Source organism: Chroicocephalus ridibundus, chromosome 12 (assembly GCF_963924245.1).
Source record: "Chroicocephalus ridibundus chromosome 12, bChrRid1.1, whole genome shotgun sequence".
Lineage (NCBI taxonomy): Eukaryota > Metazoa > Chordata > Aves > Charadriiformes > Laridae > Chroicocephalus > Chroicocephalus ridibundus.
This window is the reverse complement of record NC_086295.1, coordinates 3,100,476-3,124,713: the sequence shown is the minus strand read 5'-3', so window position 1 is coordinate 3,124,713 and position 24,238 is coordinate 3,100,476. Positions and strand designations below refer to the sequence as shown.

The following is a 24,238-nucleotide window of genomic DNA, read 5'->3' as shown; positions in this document are numbered from 1 at the left end:
AATCCTGGGAACTTCAATCTACTTTTATCTATTTATTTTACAAGCACATATTCCTACTGTGACATGGCTGTTGGTAACAGATAGGTTTGGTGTGGATGTAGTTCTCATATATACAATGTCTGATTGACACAAAACCGCTATTTTTAATTTTTATCGATGTAGTTCTCGTTAACTAATTTGAACTAATCATTAAAAAGGTAGCATATAGAGGATTAAATACAAATTTAGACTTTCACATTTTGTACTGGTGCTATAAACCAAAAGAACTAAAATGTCGTAGCACTGAGGAGTGAATTTTGCTGTCATCATTTTGGAACCCGGGCTGTGCTGGCCTGCCTTTCCGTGATGAGTCCCAGGAACGTGCTCCTGTCCTGCCTGCCTGAAAAGGGACAAGAAAGATCCAATAAACCGGGATAAAGGGAATGGAATTAGAGTAATTCCTGCAGCGTTACCAGTGCGCATGTTTTGGATATTCGCCTTCTCTTTATTCAGGACTAATAACTCAGAATGTTTTGGCTTTTTACCTCTGTTAAGTTTTGGGTGCTCAATTTGCCCAAACCAAAGCCATCAGCAATAGTTCCCAATTCCCCCTCTCCGTCCCGGGGCTGGCAAAGCGATAGTGTGGTGATAGCGGGGCAGGGGGGTGAGGACATGAGGGAGGCACTTTGGGTCCCATGGAAGGTCTCCCCAGCTCAGGCTCACGACAGGAACCAAGACCAGTCTCTAGGGAAAACTGGGAGTAATGGAAGAAGAATAATTTTAATCTATAGCAAAACTTTCACATTCCTTGAAAATTTTGAATGCATTACAGCATGTCTCTTGTTTTGCACTTCGGCTAGTTAAGTCTCACTCAGAAAAATTCCTCACAGCATCTACTTGTAAAATGCTTCTAGGAAAAAAAAAAGGATAAATGTACTGTATTTCTGGATCTTCTGGCTTCTCTTTGTGTTCCAGCAGAAGTTCATGCACACCCTTATACTTCGCCTTATAAAAGCTGAAGTACAGCATCGTTTCCTAGTTCATCTTAACCGCTGGTTTGTGTGTTTGTGGCCAAACTGCCATCAGTAAGAGCCTGTTAAAGAAACCGGGGTTAGAAGCATCTTTCTGCTGGAAGCTTATGCTCCGTTCAGGGGGTGCCTGGCCGTTAAGCACAGAGGAAGGTTGCAAGGCTGTTTCCTCCCGGAATTAGGGAGTATCACACCGTGTCCCTTAAGTATTCCAAATCTTCCCCTGTTTGAGGGGCGTTTCCGTTGCGAGCTTGGGCTGGTTTGTGGGGTTTCTTGGACCATCCTTCACGGGAGTGCTTTGTCCCCATCAAGTCCATCTCAGAACAGACAGACTGGACAACTTGGGCCCTTCCTAGCAATTCCTGCTGTCATTATGGCAGATCTGGAAGGTGAAGAAGGGACCATTTGGTCTGTGGTAAAATTATGGAAAGTTAAATTCCTGGATCTTTCCTAGGAAGTGCCCTGCATTTTGCAGCTAGGGCTTCTGGGCTAATTCATCTACAAACCTTCACTAGCTAAAAACATCAGATTAAAATTTAACTTGTTAACTGGTCAGTGATTATCTATGGATTTGTGAGAAGAAAAGGCTTTTTTAGGGAGAAAACTTTGCTTTTCTAATCAAAACAGTTGTGTTTCGGGAGAGGTTTTTTGGTAGTTGCCATCACAACCCTTCCTTGTTTGCGCTGTCCGGATAAATGTGCTGGTGTTGGCCCGAGGTAGCTTTAATGTCCGGGAAATGAAGGGGGTTTTGCTGGGGGTGTGGGGTTGTTTTTTTGGTTTTGGCTTTTTTTGCTGTGTTGAATTGTTTAAATGGAATAGTGTGAATGGAATAGTTTGCAAATGGTGGACATTCGATCGTCACAGCAATACTGAGCAGCAATATTCATATTTTTCTATAAATTTAGAATTTAGCTAGGAACTGAATATGAAGATCTAATAATAGTTTATGGCGACGTCACCAGTATAATATCAATGCCAGCAACCAAGTACACTGAGTATGTGTTTAAATTTTTTAAACAACTTCTGTGCTACGTAACTTGTCTGCCTTTGCTTGCTCTTTAAAATAAAAAGTCTGGGAGAAAGGGTTTATGAAACTTCAATAATACTAAACTTAAGGTCGTACTGCAGTTTCAAATTCATGGACTCTACCACCAGGTCAGCCTCTGTAATAAACAGGTTCTGTAGATTGCTATGAGAACTCTGCCGTGGAAATACAAGATGTGGGTTGTATTGCGTTTTGTTTTTTTTTTTTTTTTTTTTTTTTTTTGTAATGTGTGAAAATGTGGTGTGTTTTTGAAACTTATCCCACTCAGGAATCTTTGAAGGTGGTGCCTTTTTTTTTTTTTGCTTTTCAGTTTTCTTGCGTAGATTGTAAATATAATTTTCAACCTTTAAAGCCAAAATGGAACTCTCTGAAACTCTTCAGTCGGCCTCTAAGATGAAGTAACCTCTGAAGGATCGAAGACACAAATTTCTTCACAAAAATTATGTCAACCTCTGTGTGTTTTTTAAAATGACTTTTAAAAAGGCTAGTGAAAGTAAATAGCTTAAATTGCCTACTTGATAGTTATTCTCTGGAGATGTCATTTCACAGACTTTTCTTTATAGATGGTAACGGATCTTCATGAATAGGAAGTTACAAGGCTAAGCCTTTAATATTGTATTTTCTTCTTTGTTTTAACAGCTCAAAGGGAAGAGAAAAAGCATGAAGATAGAGCAGAGCCTACATCGGCATCGAAGAAAGCTGTTGCATCTATAATGGAGAAGCAGACGTCTTCTCTCTCTAAAAATCTGCCTTCAAAGAAGTCCCCGTCCTTCTCTAGCACATCACTAACTAAGCAACCACTTAAACCTTCTGCTGGAAGTTTCAAAGGTGTAATTCCCAAGAAACCTTGGCCTTCATCAGGCAGCATTCCTTCATCAGGCAGTGTTCCTTCCAAACATTCTTCTCTTTCTCATGGCTCATCAGTTTCCAAAAAACCAGCTACATCTTCCAGTTTGGGTGGAGGACTCAAAAAGCCTTCACTGTCTTCCATTTCTACCGCATCTGGAAGTAGTCAAGCAAAAGCATCAGCTAGCCCTATCCAGTCACAACCCAACTCGCAGATTCGACAAAATATTCGACGGTCCCTAAAAGAAATTTTATGGAAGAGGTGGGAATTCAAAGCACTTATTTTATATAGGAAGCTACAACTAGATGTAGGTGTTTAGCCTGCAGAGTTTTATTTACTTCTTAACAAGGGGTATCGAGGGACTGAATTTATACTACAAATTACTACAGGTGTAACTGGCATTTCAGATTTATGTTAAAAAAAAAGCTTTTAAAAAAAAAAAAGAAACCTCACTGTTCCGTTTATATTGAGGCAATTGCAGTCGGAGCATTAGATTACAGCATGGAAGCTTTTCTAATGCAGGTGCTCTGAAGTTTTAAAATCTGGTGATGGTGGTGGCTGGAGATGTAGAGGTGGTAGGCAACACAGTATAGGAAATAGCGTAGTGAAAGGTTAAAGCCTTACTGAAGTAGAGATTCCCTCCCCTCCCAACATAACAGTCAACAACAAACCCTGGTCAGTGGACAAATGTATTGCTTAGGTAAGAAAAAAACAAACAAAAAGCCAAACCGAACGGGAGCAGATTGCCTCACAAGGATTATTCAAGCTAATCCCAGCCATCTGTACTTACTATAGAGCACTGTGTTCTGGTGGTGTCTGCTCACAGTGGAAAATGTAGGACTCGGACTCAATGCTGGGGCTCCCTGTGTCCTTCAGGGCAGAAAGCTCCTGACTTGGGTGCCATGAGCAGGAGTGGCGGTAAAGGCTGACGGCTGCTCACCAGGGCTGGCTTCTGTGGGCCTGTGGCCAGCGCTGGCAGGTTGCCATAGCTCATGGTTCAAGGTGCCGAGATAGACTTTGGCTTTGAGGTGTCACCGAAAGGAGACTTGAGCCTTCACTGGGCGAGGAGGAGCCAGGTCAGCTCCTTCCTCTGAAAAGTTAAGTTTTTATGAATGCTACCTGAAGATTCATGCCTAACGTAAATGCACGTACCCTTTCTTGTTTTTAACAGAGTCAATGATAGCGATGATCTGGTCATGACAGAGAGTGAAGTAGGGAAAGTAGCACTCAATATTGAAAAGGAGATGTTTAATTTGTTTCAAGTTACGGACAACAGATACAAGAGTAAATACCGTAGCATCATGTTCAATCTCAAGGACCCCAAAAATCAGGTTTGGAATTTCCTTAAATAGTAAACATATACTGAAACATACTTTCGGGTTTTAATGATATGTCAAACTCTCTACCCTCAAGATGAAGAGTTTCAAGATGGAGGCTTATGAATTATATTATAAAAGATTATTATAAAGCCATTCAAATATTTAAAAAAAAAAATTATCCAGAAGGAATTCAAAGTCTACTTTAGTTGGTCATGCGTATCTATTACGTTTGGGCATTTGGTGTGTAATACTTATTTACCGAACGGCTTTCTTAAAATACAGACTTTATTAATTGCTCCTCTTGTTACATTCTGTAGTATGTGGTGGATACTACCTGTGTAGATGATCATATTTATGCTTTAAAAGGAAAAAAATGGATGCTGGTGCAGACGAAAATATCCACTAGAGAACACTGGAAACTCCTCTTTTCTTTTTTTCTTTAATTTCTACAATAGATATGAAACAGGAGAGTGGCTGCTCAGCTTCTGACATTCCTATTCAGTTGTATTGATAGATATTGGTGATAACGAGGAAAATTCATACTTGCTGTTTATTTCATCCTTATTTTCTGTTTGTTCCACCTTTCCAAATTTGTTTATAAGTAGCTGGTATTATTAGTAGATAATTAAGAAACTGGAACAGGTTTTGCCAGTTCAGCACTGCAAATCTTATTGGTTGGCCAAGCAGGTTCTCTTCAGCATGGCAACGAAGTCTGTTTTGTTTTCAGGGACTTTTTCATCGTGTCCTTCGTGAGGAAATCTCACTGTCAAAACTAGTGAGAATGAAACCAGAAGAACTTTTATCTAAAGAACTGTCTGTATGGAAAGAGAAACCAGCTAAAGCAGTAAGTAACATAATTTTCCCCTATGTCCTTATGAATTAAGAGCGAGTTTGCCAACCCTTACCACCCATGTTACATTAATGCACCATTTTCTTCATAATGAAATACTAATAATGTTCAGTTTTAGTATACTTTTTCTCTATAACTAACCAAGTGATAACGAAGTAGGGAATAAAATTATAAAATAAATATGTGGACTTTTTACGAAAATGGTTTTGTTTCTTTCAGATGATAGAGTCAAGAAGCAAATCTCATGAAATCAAGAAAACAGCTGTAAAACGGGAACATATGTCAGTTGTAAATATGGAAGATTCTCCGCCAGTGTCTGATTCTGATGTGAGTATTGGCTATTGCTTCAGAAAGAAGAGGTCGAGGGAGATAAGTGGTAACTAGGGCATCACTTTCACCAGAAGTGCAGATTTTTTAAATGAACTGTAAGGATATTATTAGCTAGGAGGTGTGCTCTGAGCATTTTCCCTTGTAGTTTGAAGGAGTGCAACAACCAAATGATGGGCATGTTTTGCATGCACTTCTGAAACATTGTCAATTTACAGAGAAATCTTTTATTTCTGAATATTAGCTATCTACTTCAAAACACCGTGGAATAAAAGGAGGACAAATATTATTTGAGAACCCTATCTGATATGCTTTAACCAAGGCCTTTAATTTATTTTAAAAAAAAAAAACAAACCCTGAAGTTAATTAATGCTTCCCAAAATATTTTTTTTATGGTTAAAATTAATGATCCGCTGGAATATGTTTTGTGTTTATTCGCTTTTAGGAGCAGCAAGAGTCATCCCGATCTGTGCCAAATTTAAACAGTGCTCCTTCTGTAGATGTTTTTAGCAGCATGTTGAAGGATACAACAAGTCAACATCGAGCCCACCTTTTTGACCTGAACTGCAAAATCTGTACAGGTATCTACTGCGCTGACTTTGTGCACAGTAAAAGAATTATGTTAAGGCTGTTGTTTGTTTATTTGTTTTTCTCCAAACTATTTCATTGTTAAATAGTAATCAAAAGCTTTTAAAATAAATTTATAGGTCAGATTTCAGCATCTGAAGATGAAGTACCATCTAAGAAGATGAAGTCAGTGGCTCCAGTTAAAAAGGTGGAATCGAAATCAAAACCCGAAGTTCAGCCAAAGTATGAAAGTTCTGCACCAGCCCCAACAGCAGAGCCTGCCAGAGAGGCCGTCTCTGAAAGCGCGATGGAAACCGACGTCGGACCGGTAGCAGAAACAGTTTCTCAGTCAAGCGTTGAAAGAACTTACATTCCTACAACCCAGGGCCACAACAATACAGATTCTTCTGTACCTGAAGATGCTTCTGCTTTTCCTGCCTCTTCTGCCGGTGGAGTTGTCACAACCGTAACGGTTTCTGGCAGAGACCCAAGGACAGCAATGAGCAGCTCCTCCGGTGTTGCAACACCGGCCCTGCGTTCTGGTCCCGCACCTGACAAAGTTTCAACAGGGGAAACAAAACAGGAAACTTCAAAACCAGTTATGACTGTCCCCAAATCAATATTAACAAAACCATCATCCTCACCAGATCCAAGATACTTAGCAGTTCATCACTCACCCAATATCAAGTGCGTATATTTAATAGTAAGCCAAGCTACCCAATCTTTGATGTGGTTATCCTCAAAGTCCCACGTCCCCTTCCCTTCCCCCCAATCAAAGAGCATGTTTCACTTTAAAGCTCAGGTAGCTGGGTTCAGGTTTTTAATTTACCATCTCCTCGTTTACCTTCTGTCGTTGGCAAAATTTTCAGAGCATCAGTATATGTTGACAGCAAAGATTCCTCAACGTGTTTTCAACAGATAAATAAAACTTGAAGGGTATTATGCAGACTTAGAAGTCTGTGTGTACATTAATATCTAGAAAGCGTGTATGTGAGAGATGGTTTAAAGGTATTTCTAGATTTTCATCCTATATTAAAATACTGTTACATCTGAATTTATGAATATGAATTAAAATTAACCAACTGATCAGCTTGAAAAGAAGTGGATTTCTTTCATATTCTGAGTATATACAGTAGTAAAAGTAAATATTGCAAAGTATATCCTTATGAAACTGCAGTTACAAGATTTTTGTTTGTAGCATATTCTTTTACTTGAGTATTTGATCAATAGGAGGGGGGAAGAAAAGAAAAAAAGGGACCATTCTCATTTGTATTCTGTAACCTTTCTGTTTTGGATTTGTTTTGCAGTGTTGCAGAGCCACGCTCACCTCAAGACAGCGACACCTCCCTCTTTCTCTCTCGTCTCAACACCATTTGGAAAGGATTTATTAACATGCAAAGTGTGGCCAAATTTGTCACTAAAGCATATCCTGTCTCCGGGTGCTTTGATTATCTTAGTGAGGTTAGAACTGACATTTTCGTGTGTTTAGAATCAATCTGTGCTGCAGTTCCTGTTGCTAGAAAGGCTGGGGTCGCTGTAAATATATCTCTCTATATATTTATATATAGATATATTGAAACTGTAGTAGTGGTGATGGCATCCCTTTAGTAATAGGAAAAGTAGCTCAAGAAAACAACAAAAAAAAGCACCTTCTAAAAATTCCTCACAAATTTGTGAAGAATTCTCCTCTCGTTAAACTAGTTTATACATAAGTTAGGCTCTAACATGGATCTAACATACCTTTATTTCAGCTTCATTTTTTTGAAGTTTTAGAGCCAGTATTTTAAAGCAGATGTCTTGTTCTGTTCTCAAATTAGATGGGTCACTGGTGTGATCTGTTACAAAAGTTTGGTCATTTATTGAAAATATCATCCTTTTTACTAATTTTCAAATAAAAACAGTTGGATGATATTCTGGGAGGGTGTACGCTCAGATAATGAGATAGTATAAAGGTTTATGCTGAAATGAATAAGCATTTTATGTGATTGTTAGGAAGTTTCAAACACAAATGTGTGGTTTAGGACTTTTATTAGCAGGGCTGGTGGTTCTTTTTGGTATTGCTTTTGCTAAAATGGATTTCACTGTCCTTAACACAGGAAGCTCGCTAGAATTCATGTGACTTGGAGTCACGAGTGCAGCATTTCCTGAGAAACCGAAAGTGTGGAGAAAATCTGTATTTCAGATAGCAGCTTCCCTATAAAAAGAAAGTCAATAATGAGCGTACAGAATTATTAGACATTCTGCTGCCATCCTTGTTCGGGAGTGCCTTTTCTCTCTCGTATTTACTGTTAGCCTTATGGTAACGTGCCATAATTAAACACCCGGAAATCTAGAAATAGCCTGTCTGAAATTAGAAAACTATATATAAAAGTTTACTGAAATATAATAGTGCATTATCCACTAGGCTGCTGGGATGGGGCAACCTGCACTGCTTTTATTCGTTAGTCTCTCTTGGTTTTTCTCATACTACCGTGTAATACTTCTTGTTTAGGATTTACCAGATACAATTCATATTGGTGGGAGGATCTCACCGAAGACAGTCTGGGATTATGTTGGCAAACTCAAATCTTCGCTTTCTAAGGTATACACTTAAAATCCTTTGCAAAACCCAGAAGAAAAATACAGCAATATAAAATGACAACTTTTTATAATATAAATTAATAAACAGCAAATGCTGACGTAGGTCACACCTGGAAAACTTCTGACACCACTTACTCCTTTGAAATTTTTGATTTATCGAAGAAATGTGTTTATTGAGCTGCAGATCCTCTTGATCTCTCTCTGCTGCATAGTAGTTAAATCTTCATACCATTAATGCATTTTTAATGATTGAATATAAATATTTATTCAGTATTGAAGATGGAAATTCAAATTTTAAAGGAACTTATCATTAAGTGTATGTAATAGATTTTACTATTAAAAACACTTCAGAAATGAAAAAATTATGCATAGTATAGAGATAAAATTATGGAACTAAGACTTCCATTTCATATTAATTTGAGCTTCAAGATGTTTAGTTTGATGTTAGATACACAAGTAATTTGTATTTCTGAAAACGACAGACCTGATTCTGTTTTAATATTACCAATTGAAAAGCAGTTCTCTCTTAAAGCTAGAGTATTGCCTTGAAAACCTAGTTAAAGTGATAAATGTACAATTTATTTTTACCCCTGGAATTTGCCCTTTACCATTTGATTTGCTGGTGTGTTGCAGGTTGAATTTTTCCACTTTGCTTTTGTATTTCAGGAATTGTGTTTGATTCGTTTCCATCCTGCAACAGAAGAAGAAGAAGTTGCCTATATCTCTCTCTACTCCTATTTTAGCAGTCGTGGTCGTTTTGGTGTTGTAGCTAATAACAACAGACATGTCAAGGATCTCTACCTGATCCCCCTGAGTTCTAAGGACCCAATTCCTTCCAAACTCTTGCCCTTTGAGGGACCAGGTAAGCACAAAAGAGGGGAGGTTAAATACTAGGTAAAATCACAAAACAAAAGGTCAATCGGAGACAAGTTGTTGTTGAATGTTTAATGTAATCATTATTAAATTTTTTTTATATAAAATCAATTTTAAAGTATGTAAATAGGGAAAAATTGGAAATCCAACTCTTTTCAAGAGAAAATTGTCTGAAATTTACATAGCCTTTCCAACAAGATGCTTATATGCTATTAGGAGGATGAGGTTTACCTGTTAAATTGAGTAGGTGGAACAGCCACTATATTGAAAAAAGGGCAACAGCCACATCCCTGCCCCCATCTTCAGCGACCCATAAATCCACAAAACCTGGGCCCTTGCAAGCCACTCACCATCGCTTAAACCAAGCAGGAAACTTAGCCTACAGAGGAGTCAAGAAATCCTTGAAGACGAAGGTAATATTCATAGTGCTTTCTCTAAATTGTCATTGTCTCATGCCAAGTATTAATCTGGGCCTGCAATATGGTGCACAAGGTGTTGGAAATGTGTTCTAGGTGGTGCAAACTTGAGCCAAATCACTGACTTCTGAGAACGGGTTTGTTCCGGGGGAAGAAGATCCACATTCCTTAGGGTTGGCAGGTGCCAGCCAGTAGTTGGTATAGGCAGGTTGTATTACAGTCTTCGATTTTTAGATAAAATCACCAGTGGTAATGTTTGGCTTGAGTTTTCTCCATGTTTGTGCATTGAACATGGTGATAGAAGAACTGAGCATGAATACAACCATGAAACACCCTTCTATTGCAAAATTTGAAGTCATCTTCATCTGAGGATGGAGGAGGTGCATATGCTTAGTTTCCAAATAAGTATCTGGGATTTTATATAAAGTAACAGTTTGAGAAGCTGAAGAACTACAGGTTACAATGCAGGCAATACTTCATTGCCATAGCAATGGTCTGAAAATATCAAACGGTAGGTATGAAACCTTTCTGAGACGCTGACTGTCCTCTACGCCTCAAATACCAGTTTAGGACTAAACTCAATAAAGCATTCTCGGAGTTCATAGGCAGGAGCAACAGTGTCTGGGACAGGTTTTTATGTGTTAATGGCATATGGCTTCTACAACAACTCCTAACATTGTTAGTTAAATGCTCTCCCTTCCTCCCTGAGATTACAAAAGGCACTTGCTCTGCATCCTCGGACGAGATTTTGCTCATACACCCCAAGTCTGTCTTAGCCATCCTCGAACAGTGCACAGGTCATTGCTCTTAGGCTATAGCTAAAATGGAGGGATTATTGCTATCTAAATCAATCACATAGTCTCTGTGAGGTGCCTGCGTGCGGTCCTGTGGAAATCCCAACTTTCCTTTTTACACTTCAACTTTTCCATTATAGGTTTCGTTAGATTGGAGGGTTGGCAAACATAGACAAACTCTGCTGAGTATTAGTAGAGAAATTTGTAATTTGGGAGTTTAAATTGCAAAAGTTTTTCAAAACTGGAGGGAATTGCTCAGAAGAAATATAGGCGTCATTTACAGGAGGTGTTCATGGAGGCAAATTGAAATACATATTTGTAGGCAAAGGGGTTACAGGATAGCAATAGAAACAAGGTTCCAAAGGCAGAGAGGCCATATGATGTCAGCTTCATAGAAGAGCCACTTCCACCCGACCTCTGCCATCAGTTCACTCTTCTTGGAAACTTCCGTAGCAGCCTTTACCTCATAGTTGTGCTAAGTTGTGTTCGTGTTTTAAAACCAGATCCAGTACGGGGTGGCAAAAAAATCAGGTAAGCTGTTTGTCTGGGTTTGTGTATGTATTAAAACCGCAGCGTAACAGACGTGTAATCCATACTTTTTAATGACATCTGATGGAATTTGCTGCTTTTTTCTTTCTTTCACAATCAATAAAAATATTTTATGGAAAGTGGTCATTGTCTCCTTAAATTTAATCGTGTACCTTCAAATAGAGTTTAGTAAGGGCTCCAAAAGCTTTATGCTCTAGAGAGCTTCAGGTGATTTGATAAGAATGAGTGGAGGTGGGAGGAGGGAGAGGACAACAAACCCTGCCACTCCAGAAATCCTAGCTAGAAGATATTCCAGGTGTAACAGCCAGTTCCATCAGGCACGTATGGATTGTGAATTCCTCCTGGTTTCTGATGGACTGGATTTGGAACACAACTGAGGACTTCTCAACTGCACTAGTACCTAGAAGATCTACAAAAAAACCTTTGACATGGGTGATTTAAAAACAACGGAAGATGGAAGGTTACTCGTATTTATACTAATCTCAGACATTTCTTACCAGATTTTCTGTATCGCCCGGCTCTTCTGCATTGTCTTTGTGCAGTGGTTTACTGTGTGTGAATTTACTTCTCTTTCACATACACGTTTTTAAGTTATTTAGCACTTTCATCTGTAGACCTCAAAGCACTTCATAAAAAATAGTATAACCATACTTAATTGCCAATAGAAAGTGATTTATTGAGGGATTTAATGGCAATGTTGGGAACATAACAAGCGTCTTAGGTAGTTAAATTAATTTTAATAAAACAGACATATATCAGCAAAGGATTCCACAAATGTTGATATATCTCTTTTGATAGTTTGCAATAGGAAGTATGTTTTTTTTCTTAAAGTATGAAGGCATGAAATCTCCTCATGCTGCTTAGAATCCTCCCAAAAATTGCAACAAATGGAACAAACTGTTTTCCGAATGGAGCGAGGTGTCTTCGTCTCAGCAGAGACCGTGATGAGAGGTAGCAGTGGTAGAAGATCACAGCATTATAAACCTGATTTTTGGTGCCAGCCAGTTCCATTCGCAAGCGAACCTCGACGTGCAGTGGTGTTACAATGCTGGAAGTGAGCTGTAGCCCTGAGATAAGGGGACACAGATTTGCTGATAGTTGTCAGTTGCTCTCATGATTAATTGGGACAAATATTTAAATAGCGGTGATAAAATTTAAAGAATATCTTGTATTGGTCTCTGCAGTTTAAAAATGTACACCATGGGTATGCTTAGTCCGTTCCCGTGGGTTTGTCATCAATGTACATTAATTTTGGGTAGCTTCTTACCAGCTGGTGATGCCAGGGAATGATGTGGCCATTATATGCATAAATATGATAAAACTGATTTAAGGTAGAAATGTATTTAAGAAATACAAATATTCATCCAATGCTAATATTTAGCGTGCCCTGGTTTAATGGCTGTAGTTACAGGATGTAACTCCATAAAACCAGCACATGGACTTCAAATACATAATAGGATAATAACTATTTTATAAATAATTTAGCTGCTGACACAGCCTGCAGCACTCTTAAAACGCTTGTGAAAGGCAGTCACTGAGCAATGCTGGGAGACTGCAGCCAACGTTTGCGTTATTACCTAAAATTAGGCACTTATCCTATTTATTTGTGGATATTGAAATGGAATGGGACTGACCCTTGATGCTGGTCCAGCTCGAGGTTTCCACTCAAAAGAGGCATTTAGTGTTTGATCGCTTTGAACTGAGTGAATGTAGGAGGCAGGTTAGGCATCACTCCAGTTTGTGTAAAATTACAGTATCAAAATGTAAAATTTTAATGGATTTATTACATGATGACTAAACTCTAAACAGATATAACCAACGTTAATAACTTACTACTGGAACTTACTGTCTTGAAAGTGTATTAAAATTTTACCCCATTTTAATTAGCATATTTGATCTCTGTTTTCTACAGGCATTCAAAACTGATTTTTCAGTAACTGCTGTTTATTAGCGATCCTGTCTGATGGATTCGTGAAACCCGTTCATTTCAGTTATTCAGTGGTTGAGATTCATTGTGGCTAATTGCGTAAATCACAAGTCTCTACATAAAATCAGATAACCAAAAACTTCTAACAGCAGACAACCAGCAAATGCCTATGAGGAGATTTTGGCTGACCACCAGTTGGTGAGAGACTCTGCACTGGTCAGCACCGACCAAACACGGAGTCATTATTCCTATACCGATAAAAAATATAAAGCAAATTCACACACAGTGAACCATTTCTAACAAATGAGTCTATTCTGACTGTAAATTGTGAATAGTTTTTTCCTAGTTAAGTTGTCTTACTTTTGAACTATGCCTTGATCTTATATATTAATATAATTCCATTCAAGGTAGTGACTTATTGTGAACAGAACTGCTAGAATTGCTTTTAGGCTGTGGGTGCAACTGAGTGTGTGGTGAAGTCATGTGGTCCTTTCTGAATAATCTTAGATTCACTGAAAAGAATTATTTGTTTAGTTCCTGTCCTGCAAATTTGTGCATGTACTGAATTATTAGCAAATTTTAGTTTTGTTGATATAGATGGTTAATTTTCTTAATTATAATTTTTATATTTTTTTTTCTAAATAAGAAGAAAGTGAAAATTGGCAACACTTACTAACACTGAAATCTTGTACCTGGAGGAAAAAACCTTTTTGGCAGTGAATTTTAGGTGTACAAATAGGAAATAATATGTATTACAAAATGAAAAAAAAAAAAGATTATTTAAAACAGCATGTCCAATACCCTCTTAACCACAGAACCATGTAAAACTTGACCACTGAACTGTGAAATACTAGGAATTCTGTTTTGGATCTAGAATGTATTCTACAGAATAACTGGGATCCAAAACCCTTGACGCAGATTTCATTATTCTTGTTTCTCAACGTATTTATAATGAGAGCCATTCCTGATAGGAAATCTCAAGCAAATACTTTAGATCGCCCTCAAATTTTCATTATCATTTTCTCTGGTCTTTTTTTAAAAAGATTCTTTCCTGGGAGTAACCAGACTTTGCTGGTTTCTTCAGTAAGTGATTAAAACTGTTCCACTGTACTATTACCAGTTACAATCAGAAGAACACAGAAATTTTGAGGGGGGTTTGTTTTCCCTGAGTTGTCAAGAGATCTCATAAAACTTCGCCGTTAACTTATTTTATTTGAAAAATTACCATCTTTGTCTTATTATCTGTAGCCCATTATGTAGAAAATAAGGTTTACGTGGGGTAAGATTTGAGCGTAAGAAGTGGAAATGCCGGTGATTAGCGGGGGGTCATTCTGTGAACAAAAGTTACTTCTTAATGAAATATATAGCAAGTATTGAAGAGAAATACTAAGTTTAAAACATAAAGTGTGTTATTTAGCAAACTGCAAATAGAAATCTTGACTTAATTGGTTCTAATGCTTGGGCTAGCCCTTGGCATCAATTCACGTTTTTCATCTTGTGCTTACGTAGGTTCTGACTGAATTTAGCTTAAGCTGAAAGAGCGATGGATCTTCTCATGGACAAAACTTCACATTTAACCTAAAAATATACAAAACTCTCTAATTTCTCAGTGTGAAGTTAGCAACCAAAAGCACTTAGAAAAGGTGAAATTTATTAAATGTGAACATAGACTCAGGAAAACAGATGATGTGATTTTCTCATTAGATGGTAAATTTAAGAGTCCCCGTAGAACTTCTTCGAATTCAGTTGTTTCAACAAAGTGATGTATCTGTGAATGTCGTTCGCTAATGGAATGGATTTGCATCTGTGGGGCTGGGGGGTTTTTATTGGTGTCAAAAAGTTTTTGGTGCTAATAATTAGATATTTAAAAATTGTTCCTTAACGAGCAGTTGGTTTGGTTTAATAAGAACAAGGAACATATATATGCAGAACTTAGAGGATCATGAATAGAAGGAACAACGAACGTAGGTCAGCGTCCTCGCCTTGCCATTTAACCACAGTGAATGTTACCTGTTACTTTACAGATTGATTTGTGTTTCTGTATTCCTGCTCCCTAGCTGGATGCAAGTCGTATCTAATGGCACATATGGGGGAAAGACAGACCCTTTAAAAGTCGTTAAATCCAGAAGTTAAATAGCCTCTCTCTGTACAGATTTTCTGCATTTGCCACCAGCTCTATGAAGAATTTATTCCCCGTCCTTCAATCTGGACGTGTTTATTTTCCACAAGAGCCAGTGGGAACTGTGCCTATAAAAGAAAGAACTACAATAACATGAAACAGACCTACAGACCTTTGCATTTTTCCTTTTTATCAGAAACTTCCCCATCGTTTTTGGATATACTTCTCCAAGGATTCAAGTCTGAAGCTTTCACAAAGGAGTAATTCTGCTCGCAGCGGTTTTTACTTACAGAAAGGCCTTGCAGCATCACCCTGGGTGCTGCGGCAGAGGGTTTCAGGTCCCCTTGCCCTCTGCATCCCAGGCTCATCCCCGGTGACAATGTCCTCGCCAAGAAAACCAGCGCAGCCAGGGCCCCTTCTCCCACACAGCAAACCCCCATCGGCTTCACTCGCCTCTGCCTCTGGAGTTAGACTTTGGCTGCTTCCATCCTGGTTTAAAACAATATCTAGCTGGGAAAAAACCAAACACACAGGGAGTGGGTTAAAAGTTTTAATACTGTTTCCAAACACAGTTGGTTTGAGGTTATTGTCTTAGCAATTACGGCTGTTTGTTTAACTCAGAGCTAGACAAAATATTATAGACTGGTGTAAATGTCAATGTAGATTATAAGAGAAAGATAGTTACAAAGTTCAGCCCGGGTTTTCTCACTTTTCAGTATCTGTGTGTATACAACATATTTGCAAACCATTTAAAAGTAAATATATGACTTTTCAGGGGGAGAGGTAGGGGTGGTTGAACATCAACAAAACCTATGTAACAACACAACAATATAAAATAGTTCTTCAGTTTTGAACATTTGCAAAGACACTTTTTAATAATCATATCTGTTGCTGCCATCTTTATCTTTGTCAAGGAATGAATTAAAACATTTCTTATATACAAATATATATATAAAAAGTAAAGAAATACAGATGCGTACACTTACGGACTAATGAAAATTGCCAGTAGGTCATCTAATGGAATTTAGAAAAACTGTTATCTTTATGACTTTTGTAGCTGCCAGTATCTAAAATAATTAAGTTTCTGCTGAAAGCATAATTAAAAATCAGTTTTTTACATATACAATTTTTGTGTTCCCTTTTCAGGTCTTGAGTCTTCTCGGCCAAATCTAATTCTCGGATTGGTTATCTGTCAGAAGGGGAAGCGTCTTGCCACTGGCATTGAAACAGAAAAGATAGAGGAAAAGCGAAGCAGAATTCAAACACACGAGGAAACGGAAACATCGCTGTTCTCTAAAGGGCCGCTGGCTGCTTCGCAAGAGAAGAAAACTCCGAAATACACACTTTATTCAGGAGATTCAACCATAAGTACAACACCACCTGGATCTCCTCCGCCTCCACCTCCACTTCCCGTTCCAGACGCCTCAGCGGTTACACCTTCAGTATTGAAAATACTCTCCTCGATTAAAAGTGGAACCACAACTACTGTAACCCCACCAATTTCAACCGCTGCTCCTGCAAGTGTTACTGCTACCCATTCTTCAGCCTCAAAAACTGCCACACCTCTCGAGCACATCCTGCAGACACTTTTTGGAAAAAAGAAAACGTTTGAGCCTCTTGCTAAGGATTCTGAAACTGTCCAGTCTTCAAATCAGGAAGGTCAAGCCACTGTTGATGGAGGAATGTCAGCTGTTCCTCTGTTAGATCCCATTGTGCAACAGTTTGGACAGATGTCGAAAGACAGAGCTATAGAAGAGGAGGAGGATGACAGACCGTATGATCCTGAAGAAGAATATGGTCCAGAGAAAGCTTTTGAAATGCAGACTGGTGAAAGTGAAAAGCGATATAACATGGAAAAGCCATCTAATGCAGCAGAACTAGAGGATGAGGCCTACGATCCAGAAGATGAAACTATCTTGGAAGAAGCAAAAGTTACTGTTGATGATTTACCTAACAAAATGTATACAGACACTAAAAGCAATTCTTCGGAAACATCTGCTTCGTACGTGCCTGATTTGTCTGCATCCTCATCCTTGGTAGAACAGCAAAAAATGTTGGAAGAATTAAACAAACAAATAGAAGAACAGAAAAGACAATTGGAGGAACAAGAAGAAGCCCTCAGACAACAAAGAGCAGCTGTTGGTGTTTCAATGGCTCATTTTTCAGTGTCTGATGCTTTAATGTCACCACCGCCAAAATCTTCCCTAATAAAGACTGAATTATTCCATCAGGACCAGCAAGCTACACAAAAAGTAGATTTGGCTTCATCTTTAAATCAGCAAGCACAAGTTTTAAACCAGGGCTGTGACCCGAGGCAGAACAGAGATCCTCGACAAGCCAGAAGAATGGCAACAGAGACTAATGACAATGTTGATTCTCGAATAAAGCCGCAGGTGGTACAGAATGAGATACCCACAGGAGAAATGGCTCCAGCAAGTTTTCCAAATGCTTTGCAGACTTCACTTGGTAAGGAAGATAAGACTTTAATTTCTGCTACTCAGCCTGGGTTTAGTGGTGATAATTGGGTTTCAAGTGAAAAGGCTTCTACAGTGTCCCAGAAAGAGACATCTAATAGCAAATTTGAAAACACTCTTCAAGTTTGTTTGGAAAACATGAATCAAACAGCTTCTGGAGAACCTTCTGCATCCAAGCCTTTACGTAAAGTGCTGCTTCCAACACCTCCAAGTACATCTTTTCAGCCTAATTTCTGCACACCAAGTGACAATCAGTCTTTGCAATCGTGGTCAAATGAGTCAAACGAAGTAATGGGAAGGGATTCTTTTTCAAATACGATGTTTACTTCTCAGGAAAAGGCAGCTGGTCACTTTGAACCAGAGAGGGGTCTTTCATCAGTGCAGTACGATGAACAAAGAAATCCTCAGTCTCATCAATTTGTAGAACAAACTGAATCTCCATCAGTTCAGGGTGAGGGTGGACCTTCCTTACAGCACTTTGAAGAAAACCGAGCTGGACCTCCATTTTCTTTGTCTGGGCAGAAAGGAGGGCCTCCACCACCACTGATGCTCAATGCACCGGGAGGACCTCATGGACCTAATTTTAGAGGACCGGCACCACAGTTCTCCGAAGAGCACGATTCTCCAAATAACGATGGGCAAAGAGGACCTCCGTCTGGAAGATTTGGAGGTCAAAAGGGTCCCATTCCTTCCTTATTTTCTACACAGCATGGACCACCATCTCTTTTCGGTGATAATAGGGGCCCTGCCCAATCTTATCATGGTGTTCCAAGAGGAATGTCACCATCTCAGTTTGAAGATCGTAGGGAACCTCACATGGAACAAAGGGAATTCTCAGATTCCCAATATAATGAAATGATTCGGCCTCCAGGACAGTTTGAAGGACCAGATCCACCTCAGTTTATGGGAAACAGAGGACCTTCGCCTTTTCCTTTTGGAGGCCAAAGACGGCCCCCACCAGCTCAGTTTAAAGGACAGAGAGGAGGCCCTCAGTTTGGAGGGCCAAGAGGTCCAGCCCCAAGTCATTTTGGGGGACCAAGAGGGCCTCACCCAAATCAATTTGAAGGGCAGAGAGGTCCAGCTCCAAATCATATACCTGGTCCAAGAGGACTTTTGCCACAGCCATTTGAAGAACGGAGAGGGAGTCCACCACCCAGATTTGCCAACCAGAGAGGTCCAGCACCACTTCAGTTTGGAGGACCAAGAGGAGCCACACCTGCCCTGTTTCCAGAAGAAAATGAACCTCCCCCTTCTAGATTTCATTTCCAAGGTCAGTCACCACAAGGTATGAAGCCAACACCAAGACCGCTCCTGGACCTTCCAAGCCATCCACCATCCCACAGAAAAGAGATGTGGGAGGAAGCTGGACCGTCTGCATCTCTTTCCAATATTTCTGGACAGGGACCTGAGTCGGAAGGACAGTGGTCAGCATCTGACTTCCGAGAAGGCAAAAATCCTGAATTTAGAGGCCAGACATTTGAAGGGAGACAGAGAGAGAGATATGAGGGAGGAAATAAAGACAAGGCTTTAGATCAGCCAGAGCCTCAGCAAGGAGATAATCGACAAGGGAGACCCTTTGAAGAAAGACGAAGGGATCGAGAACACGGCAGACCTTGGGAAAGAGACCGTGGCAGAAACTGGAACAGAGACAGGGACTGGGAGAGACACAGAGACAAGGAATGGGATAAAAACAGAGACAGAAACCAAAACAAAGATAGAGAGAAGGATTCAGACCGGGGTAAAGAATGGGAAAGAAACAGAGACCGAGACAGAGCAAGAACCAGAGAGAGAGAATCCTACAGAAGACGTGATAGAGAGCGATCGAGAAGCAGAGACAGAGATCGTGACCGAGAGAAAGACAGGGACCGGGATCGAAGCAGGGAAAAAGAAAGAGATCGAGAGAGAGATCGAGATCGTGAAAGAGAGAGAGGAAAAGATCGCAAAGATCGGAGCAAGAGTAGGGAAACTGGTAAAGAGATGAAGCCAGAAACACCGAAGGAGACTCAGAAGCCAACAGAAACAGAAGCTTCATCTTCCACTAATCAGTCATAGAAATATGATTGATGCTGTATTTCCCAGAACTAATATACTTTTACAACACAGCAAGGACTGAGTCAGCATCTTCTGTATATAGTGTATATTCTCACCTTTACAAAAATGCTGTTGTAAAACTAGCCTTACAAAATGGACTGACAAATTAGCAATTTTCGAACAACTGTGAATGAAAATACTCAAATAGATAAAAGGCAAGAACATACTGGACTTTCACTTGCTGCATTTTGTGCATAATGTTTTTCTTATAAAAATTCACAGCGTTACCTGTACTGAAATTTTGTTTTTTCTACTTGCATCTTTATCTTAAAATTTCCATTTACAGTACAGAAATGGAAAAAGTCTAAGAAGAGCATATTGCTTTTTAAGATTATAAAGTTATGTTTTCCAGTAACTTGAATTGTAATTTTATAAGAGAATTTAATCCAGAACTTAGGAGCCATACCTTTACATCTCATTTACGTGATATTTTGGTGTCAACGTTGTTCCTACAGCACACGCTTTAAAAAAAGGCGTCCACTGTTGCTGTCTAGTTTATTTTACAACGGAAGCGTCGTGTGTATTTAGGAAAAGGCCTCAGAACAGTGTTAATAACTACTCGTGACTGACGGAGGATTTGAAAATGGAATGTTATAAGCTTAAAGTGCACTATCTTCCTTTTTATATACAGGTATTTTGTGTTTTGTAATCCATCTTTTAAGTGTACAGCCAAGAAACAAGTCATACTTAGTTCTTTCATGAGGCTGAGGGGTTTTACACGTCACATTTTTACAAATCTGTAATTAAGTAACATACAAGAGTAGCACCTTTATAACCAGCAAAACTTAGAAAAACATCAGGCATTTATTTGAAAAAGGCTAAGACTACAAACGAATTGGTATACCAAAGGCAAGAAGAATAAGTTGGTTAAATAGGCCACTAAATCTGTTACATAGATTGAACTGAGGTAGCGGAGCCATTTTTTGGTTTCATTTTGGTTTTGCAGAATTTTGCCATAGACTTAAAAAATGTCCCTGTTTTATTGTACTTTTCATTCTAAAAGTGTTTTGCTCCTGGAAAAAAAAAAAAAAAAAAAAAAGTCACCTTTTTGTTGTTAGACCCTACTTAGGCCGGTAGTGTATATAAAAGTTTCCACTGAAAAAGGTGTAACTGCATTAAGCTTGAAAAGGAGAGTGGTGGTACTTCGTGTTGTGATTCGAGAGGGAGGTTTTTCACTGTGAAATACATCACATTGCTACTTTTCCGTGTATTCTTCAAGTACGTAATTCTAAAGTATGAAATAAAACCCCGCTAATTTATTTGACCGTGTAGATTAACAGTTCGGTAAATATTTTGATATTTTTATAAAATAGTTTTGAAAATGTAAAATTAGATTCCTATAAACGTTTGCATCTTGAAGACTACATTACAAGTAGCGTGTATGCCATGTATCTCACTACAGCTTTTACAGTTCATATTGGTGCATCTTTGAAGTCCTTCTACATCAAGGATTTGCTGGTTGAAACGATCATCGGTATTCCCAACCTGTAGACAAAACGTTAAAATGCAGAGAGGTGGTATTAAATGCAAACATCTACTATGGTGTAAGATTTTTTTCTTAATGAGATGTTTCTAATTTAAAGACATACATAAAAGTATGCAAAAAGTGTGTTTGTTTAGGTTTACTTGATAGAAATTTCTGTAAATTGTATTTTATATGGCAAAATATATCACTGTACATTAAAATATGGGACTTCACAGGTTTTTGTTACTGTAAGTAGAATAAACATCTACGGAGAACTGTTGTCCATTTCTTAAATCTGTATCTGTATATGATTTTCTAAATATTGCTACTTTGCAACAAGCCTCAGGAGTCACCCCAAAAGACTGGTGGCACGTGGGTTTCACTTCCTCATTGTTTAACGAAAGAAGATGCTTTGCAGGACATCACTACCTAGTGATGCTTAATTGCAGGCATTCGAAAAATCATATGAAAATCTGTGCCTGTGATTTTCGTCTCTCAGTTCTAAAACATTCCCTATTTTATTATGATTTTTTTAATGATATTGCGATTTTCCTTTGAAGACTTTACACCAAAAGATCTAAAGAACAGAAAAAACATTAATTCAGGTCAGCTTTGAACTTAAGAAAAACTGAATTCACACCATTTATGAATTCCTTGACTTTATATTGTTATGAGTAGATGTGTGGCTTTTCATCTTCCAGGAAGCACTCCTTTATCACCCATCAGTTTGGGGAATCTGTTCACGATTTGGGGACAGTGAGTGCATCCTCTCACACATGTAGTGGCAAAAAAAAACCCAGCATACAGACAGACAATGATGACATTTATTTTTTTTTAAACCACAGCTTTATATGGTTTATAGTGACCTGGACGTGGCTTTTGCAGCAAGGTTCCTGTGTTCTGCATTGCAGCAGACAGTAAAATCTAGGCTGAAAAGAACATAACAATTAAACTCAATTTACAGAGACTAAAAGTGGTACTGGATTATTATCACGCATTGCAAGAAACAGGAAAAATAAACAATTCTCTGGCTCTCTTCAAACTTTTGATTAACATGAAACAACTACTATTTTGAGCTTTTACCTATGTTTGTACTAAGCTAAATTAACTTTCCAAGGGGTATTTTGCTAAATTTTTATGTAAAAGCCTCTGAAAGGTCAAGAACGATGTAAGCAGAAAGATTATTACATCTATAAAAGACTGTAATATACCAATTTTATGCATTCTAAAGGAGACTGTGCAGAAGGATTAGAGGAGGGGAAGAGTGTGTTATTGAGTCCAACATGCAAAAAACTGCTTTTAAAATTTATGCTTTTGTTTCTAGAGCAAAGTCACCAGTGTAACGTTCAGACTTTGGCTACACCTCATATAATACGGTACATTTCAACATGGGAAATGTCTGTGCGTGCTACCTTGACTGAATGTGCACGTCATTCAAGAATGCAGTACACAGATTTTATTTTTTTAACTTCCTGAAGGGGATAAAAGATTCATATAGTATTAATATTTTTTTTCATTCTGTTTATGAGTTAGAGTAGCATTTTTGTGCCTTTTGCACTCTGGTTTGTTTCTACAATGTGTCTTCTGTAATAGGCATCTGTTTTTCATACTAAAATACGTAACCAGTAGTAGATAAGTAATTGAGTGCAAATGTACAAACAAACTGCTGACCATGGTGAGATGCCTGCCACGGAGGGAGGGAGTCTGTGAGGACGCGTTCAGATGGTCTCCGAGCAGAAGACCTAGCGTCCAACCTCATTTTCATGGAACCATCATAGCACAAGTCCAGAAAAATGGAACTTTTTTAGGGCCTTTGGATTAACTTTCTATCAAATAGCAGTTTTTAAACACCAGCAAGCTACTAAAGTGTTTATAATTTAGTAACTTAATCTTAGAATAGCAAATCCAGGGCTCTGTCCTCCACTGCAGCTGGGTACAGAATGTAGGGAAGAGCCTCCTGCCTCCAGTGCTTCACAGAGGCGTTCTTGGTGGGGGAAAAAAAAGAAAGAAAAAAGGGAAAAGTCTTTATCCTGCAACAATGAAACCAAACACAGGTGTTAATTTCCAATCGTGGTGGCTTTTTTTCTCTCTTAGAATTTTCCTTCATACCATCAGTGGCTGGTATTGAGCAGGTGACAGTACTGAATGGTACCTCCATGACAGGAAACGGTGACAGACATGACCTATGGTCAGTCATCTGTGGATCCTCCCAGCCCTGGCCACGCTGGTTTGGGGAGGATTTTTAAAATACTGGGGGTGACTCAGACCACGCACCTGGCGCCATTCACCAGGCCTCGTGCTCCCGAGTGCCTGAGCTCTGCCACGCAGCTGCTACAGCAACAAGAAGCTGAATGCCGGGGCCTGCGGTGGTCACGTTTAACGAGGTAGCCACCTGTGGAAAAGCAAGGTGAGCTCCTGTTTAAGGGCAGGGCGTGAAGAAAACCTCGTTGCGTTCCCCTTTTGCGGGGACGGCTGGAGACGGCGACTTTGAGGAGCCTCCTCACTCCCCTCTCGCCGGTCCCCTGCTCTGGACGCTTCCTCATGGACTGGGCTCCACCGCCCCCGCCTCGCTGGTTTTCCCCAGCCCGAAGTGGACAAAGCAGGCCGGGAAGGAGGGACGGCGACCTGGCTACTGCCCCGCGGCGGGCTCGCACTCGGGCTGGGTCGGGGCCCGGCTGGACCGAGGGGGACCCTGAGGCGGCCGCTTGGGGCGGGGCCTGAGGGGGGAATGGGCGTGGCCTGAGGGGCCTGAGGGGGGAATGGGCGTGGCCTGAGGGGCCTGAGGGGGGGAATGGGCGTGGCCTGAGGGGCCTGAGGGGGGGAATGGGCGTGGCCTGAGGGGCCTGAGGGAAGGGGAGGGGAGGGGAGGGGAGCGTAGGCGCGCGGCCGTTGGCGGTTGCGCGCGGTGGTTGGAGGCGGCGCGTGGGCGGCGGGTGGGTGCCGGGGGTTTGGGAGTTGCCCGCGGCCGTCGGGTGGGCTGAGGCGGGT

General features: G+C 39.7%; 1 protein-coding gene across 5 annotated transcripts in view; it reads left to right on the top strand.

Moving 5' to 3' along the window:
• The window catches only part of DIDO1 (death inducer-obliterator 1), a 60,419-nt gene extending 38,900 nt beyond the window's left edge, over positions 1 to 21,519 (top strand). For all 5 annotated transcript variants that reach the window (XM_063349855.1, XM_063349852.1, XM_063349851.1 and 2 more), the window contains 10 exons: positions 2,692 to 3,160; positions 4,071 to 4,230; positions 4,946 to 5,062; positions 5,288 to 5,395; positions 5,841 to 5,976; positions 6,103 to 6,649; positions 7,270 to 7,423; positions 8,454 to 8,543; positions 9,209 to 9,404; positions 16,367 to 21,519. In XM_063349855.1, coding sequence (XP_063205925.1) covers positions 2,692 to 3,160; positions 4,071 to 4,230; positions 4,946 to 5,062; positions 5,288 to 5,395; positions 5,841 to 5,976; positions 6,103 to 6,649; positions 7,270 to 7,423; positions 8,454 to 8,543; positions 9,209 to 9,404; positions 16,367 to 19,746 — 5,357 coding nt within the window. In that variant the 3' untranslated portion in view covers positions 19,747 to 21,519. The remainder of the gene's footprint in view (positions 1 to 2,691; positions 3,161 to 4,070; positions 4,231 to 4,945; positions 5,063 to 5,287; positions 5,396 to 5,840; positions 5,977 to 6,102; positions 6,650 to 7,269; positions 7,424 to 8,453; positions 8,544 to 9,208; positions 9,405 to 16,366) is intronic.
• The last annotated feature ends 2,719 nt before the right edge of the window (positions 21,520 to 24,238 follow it).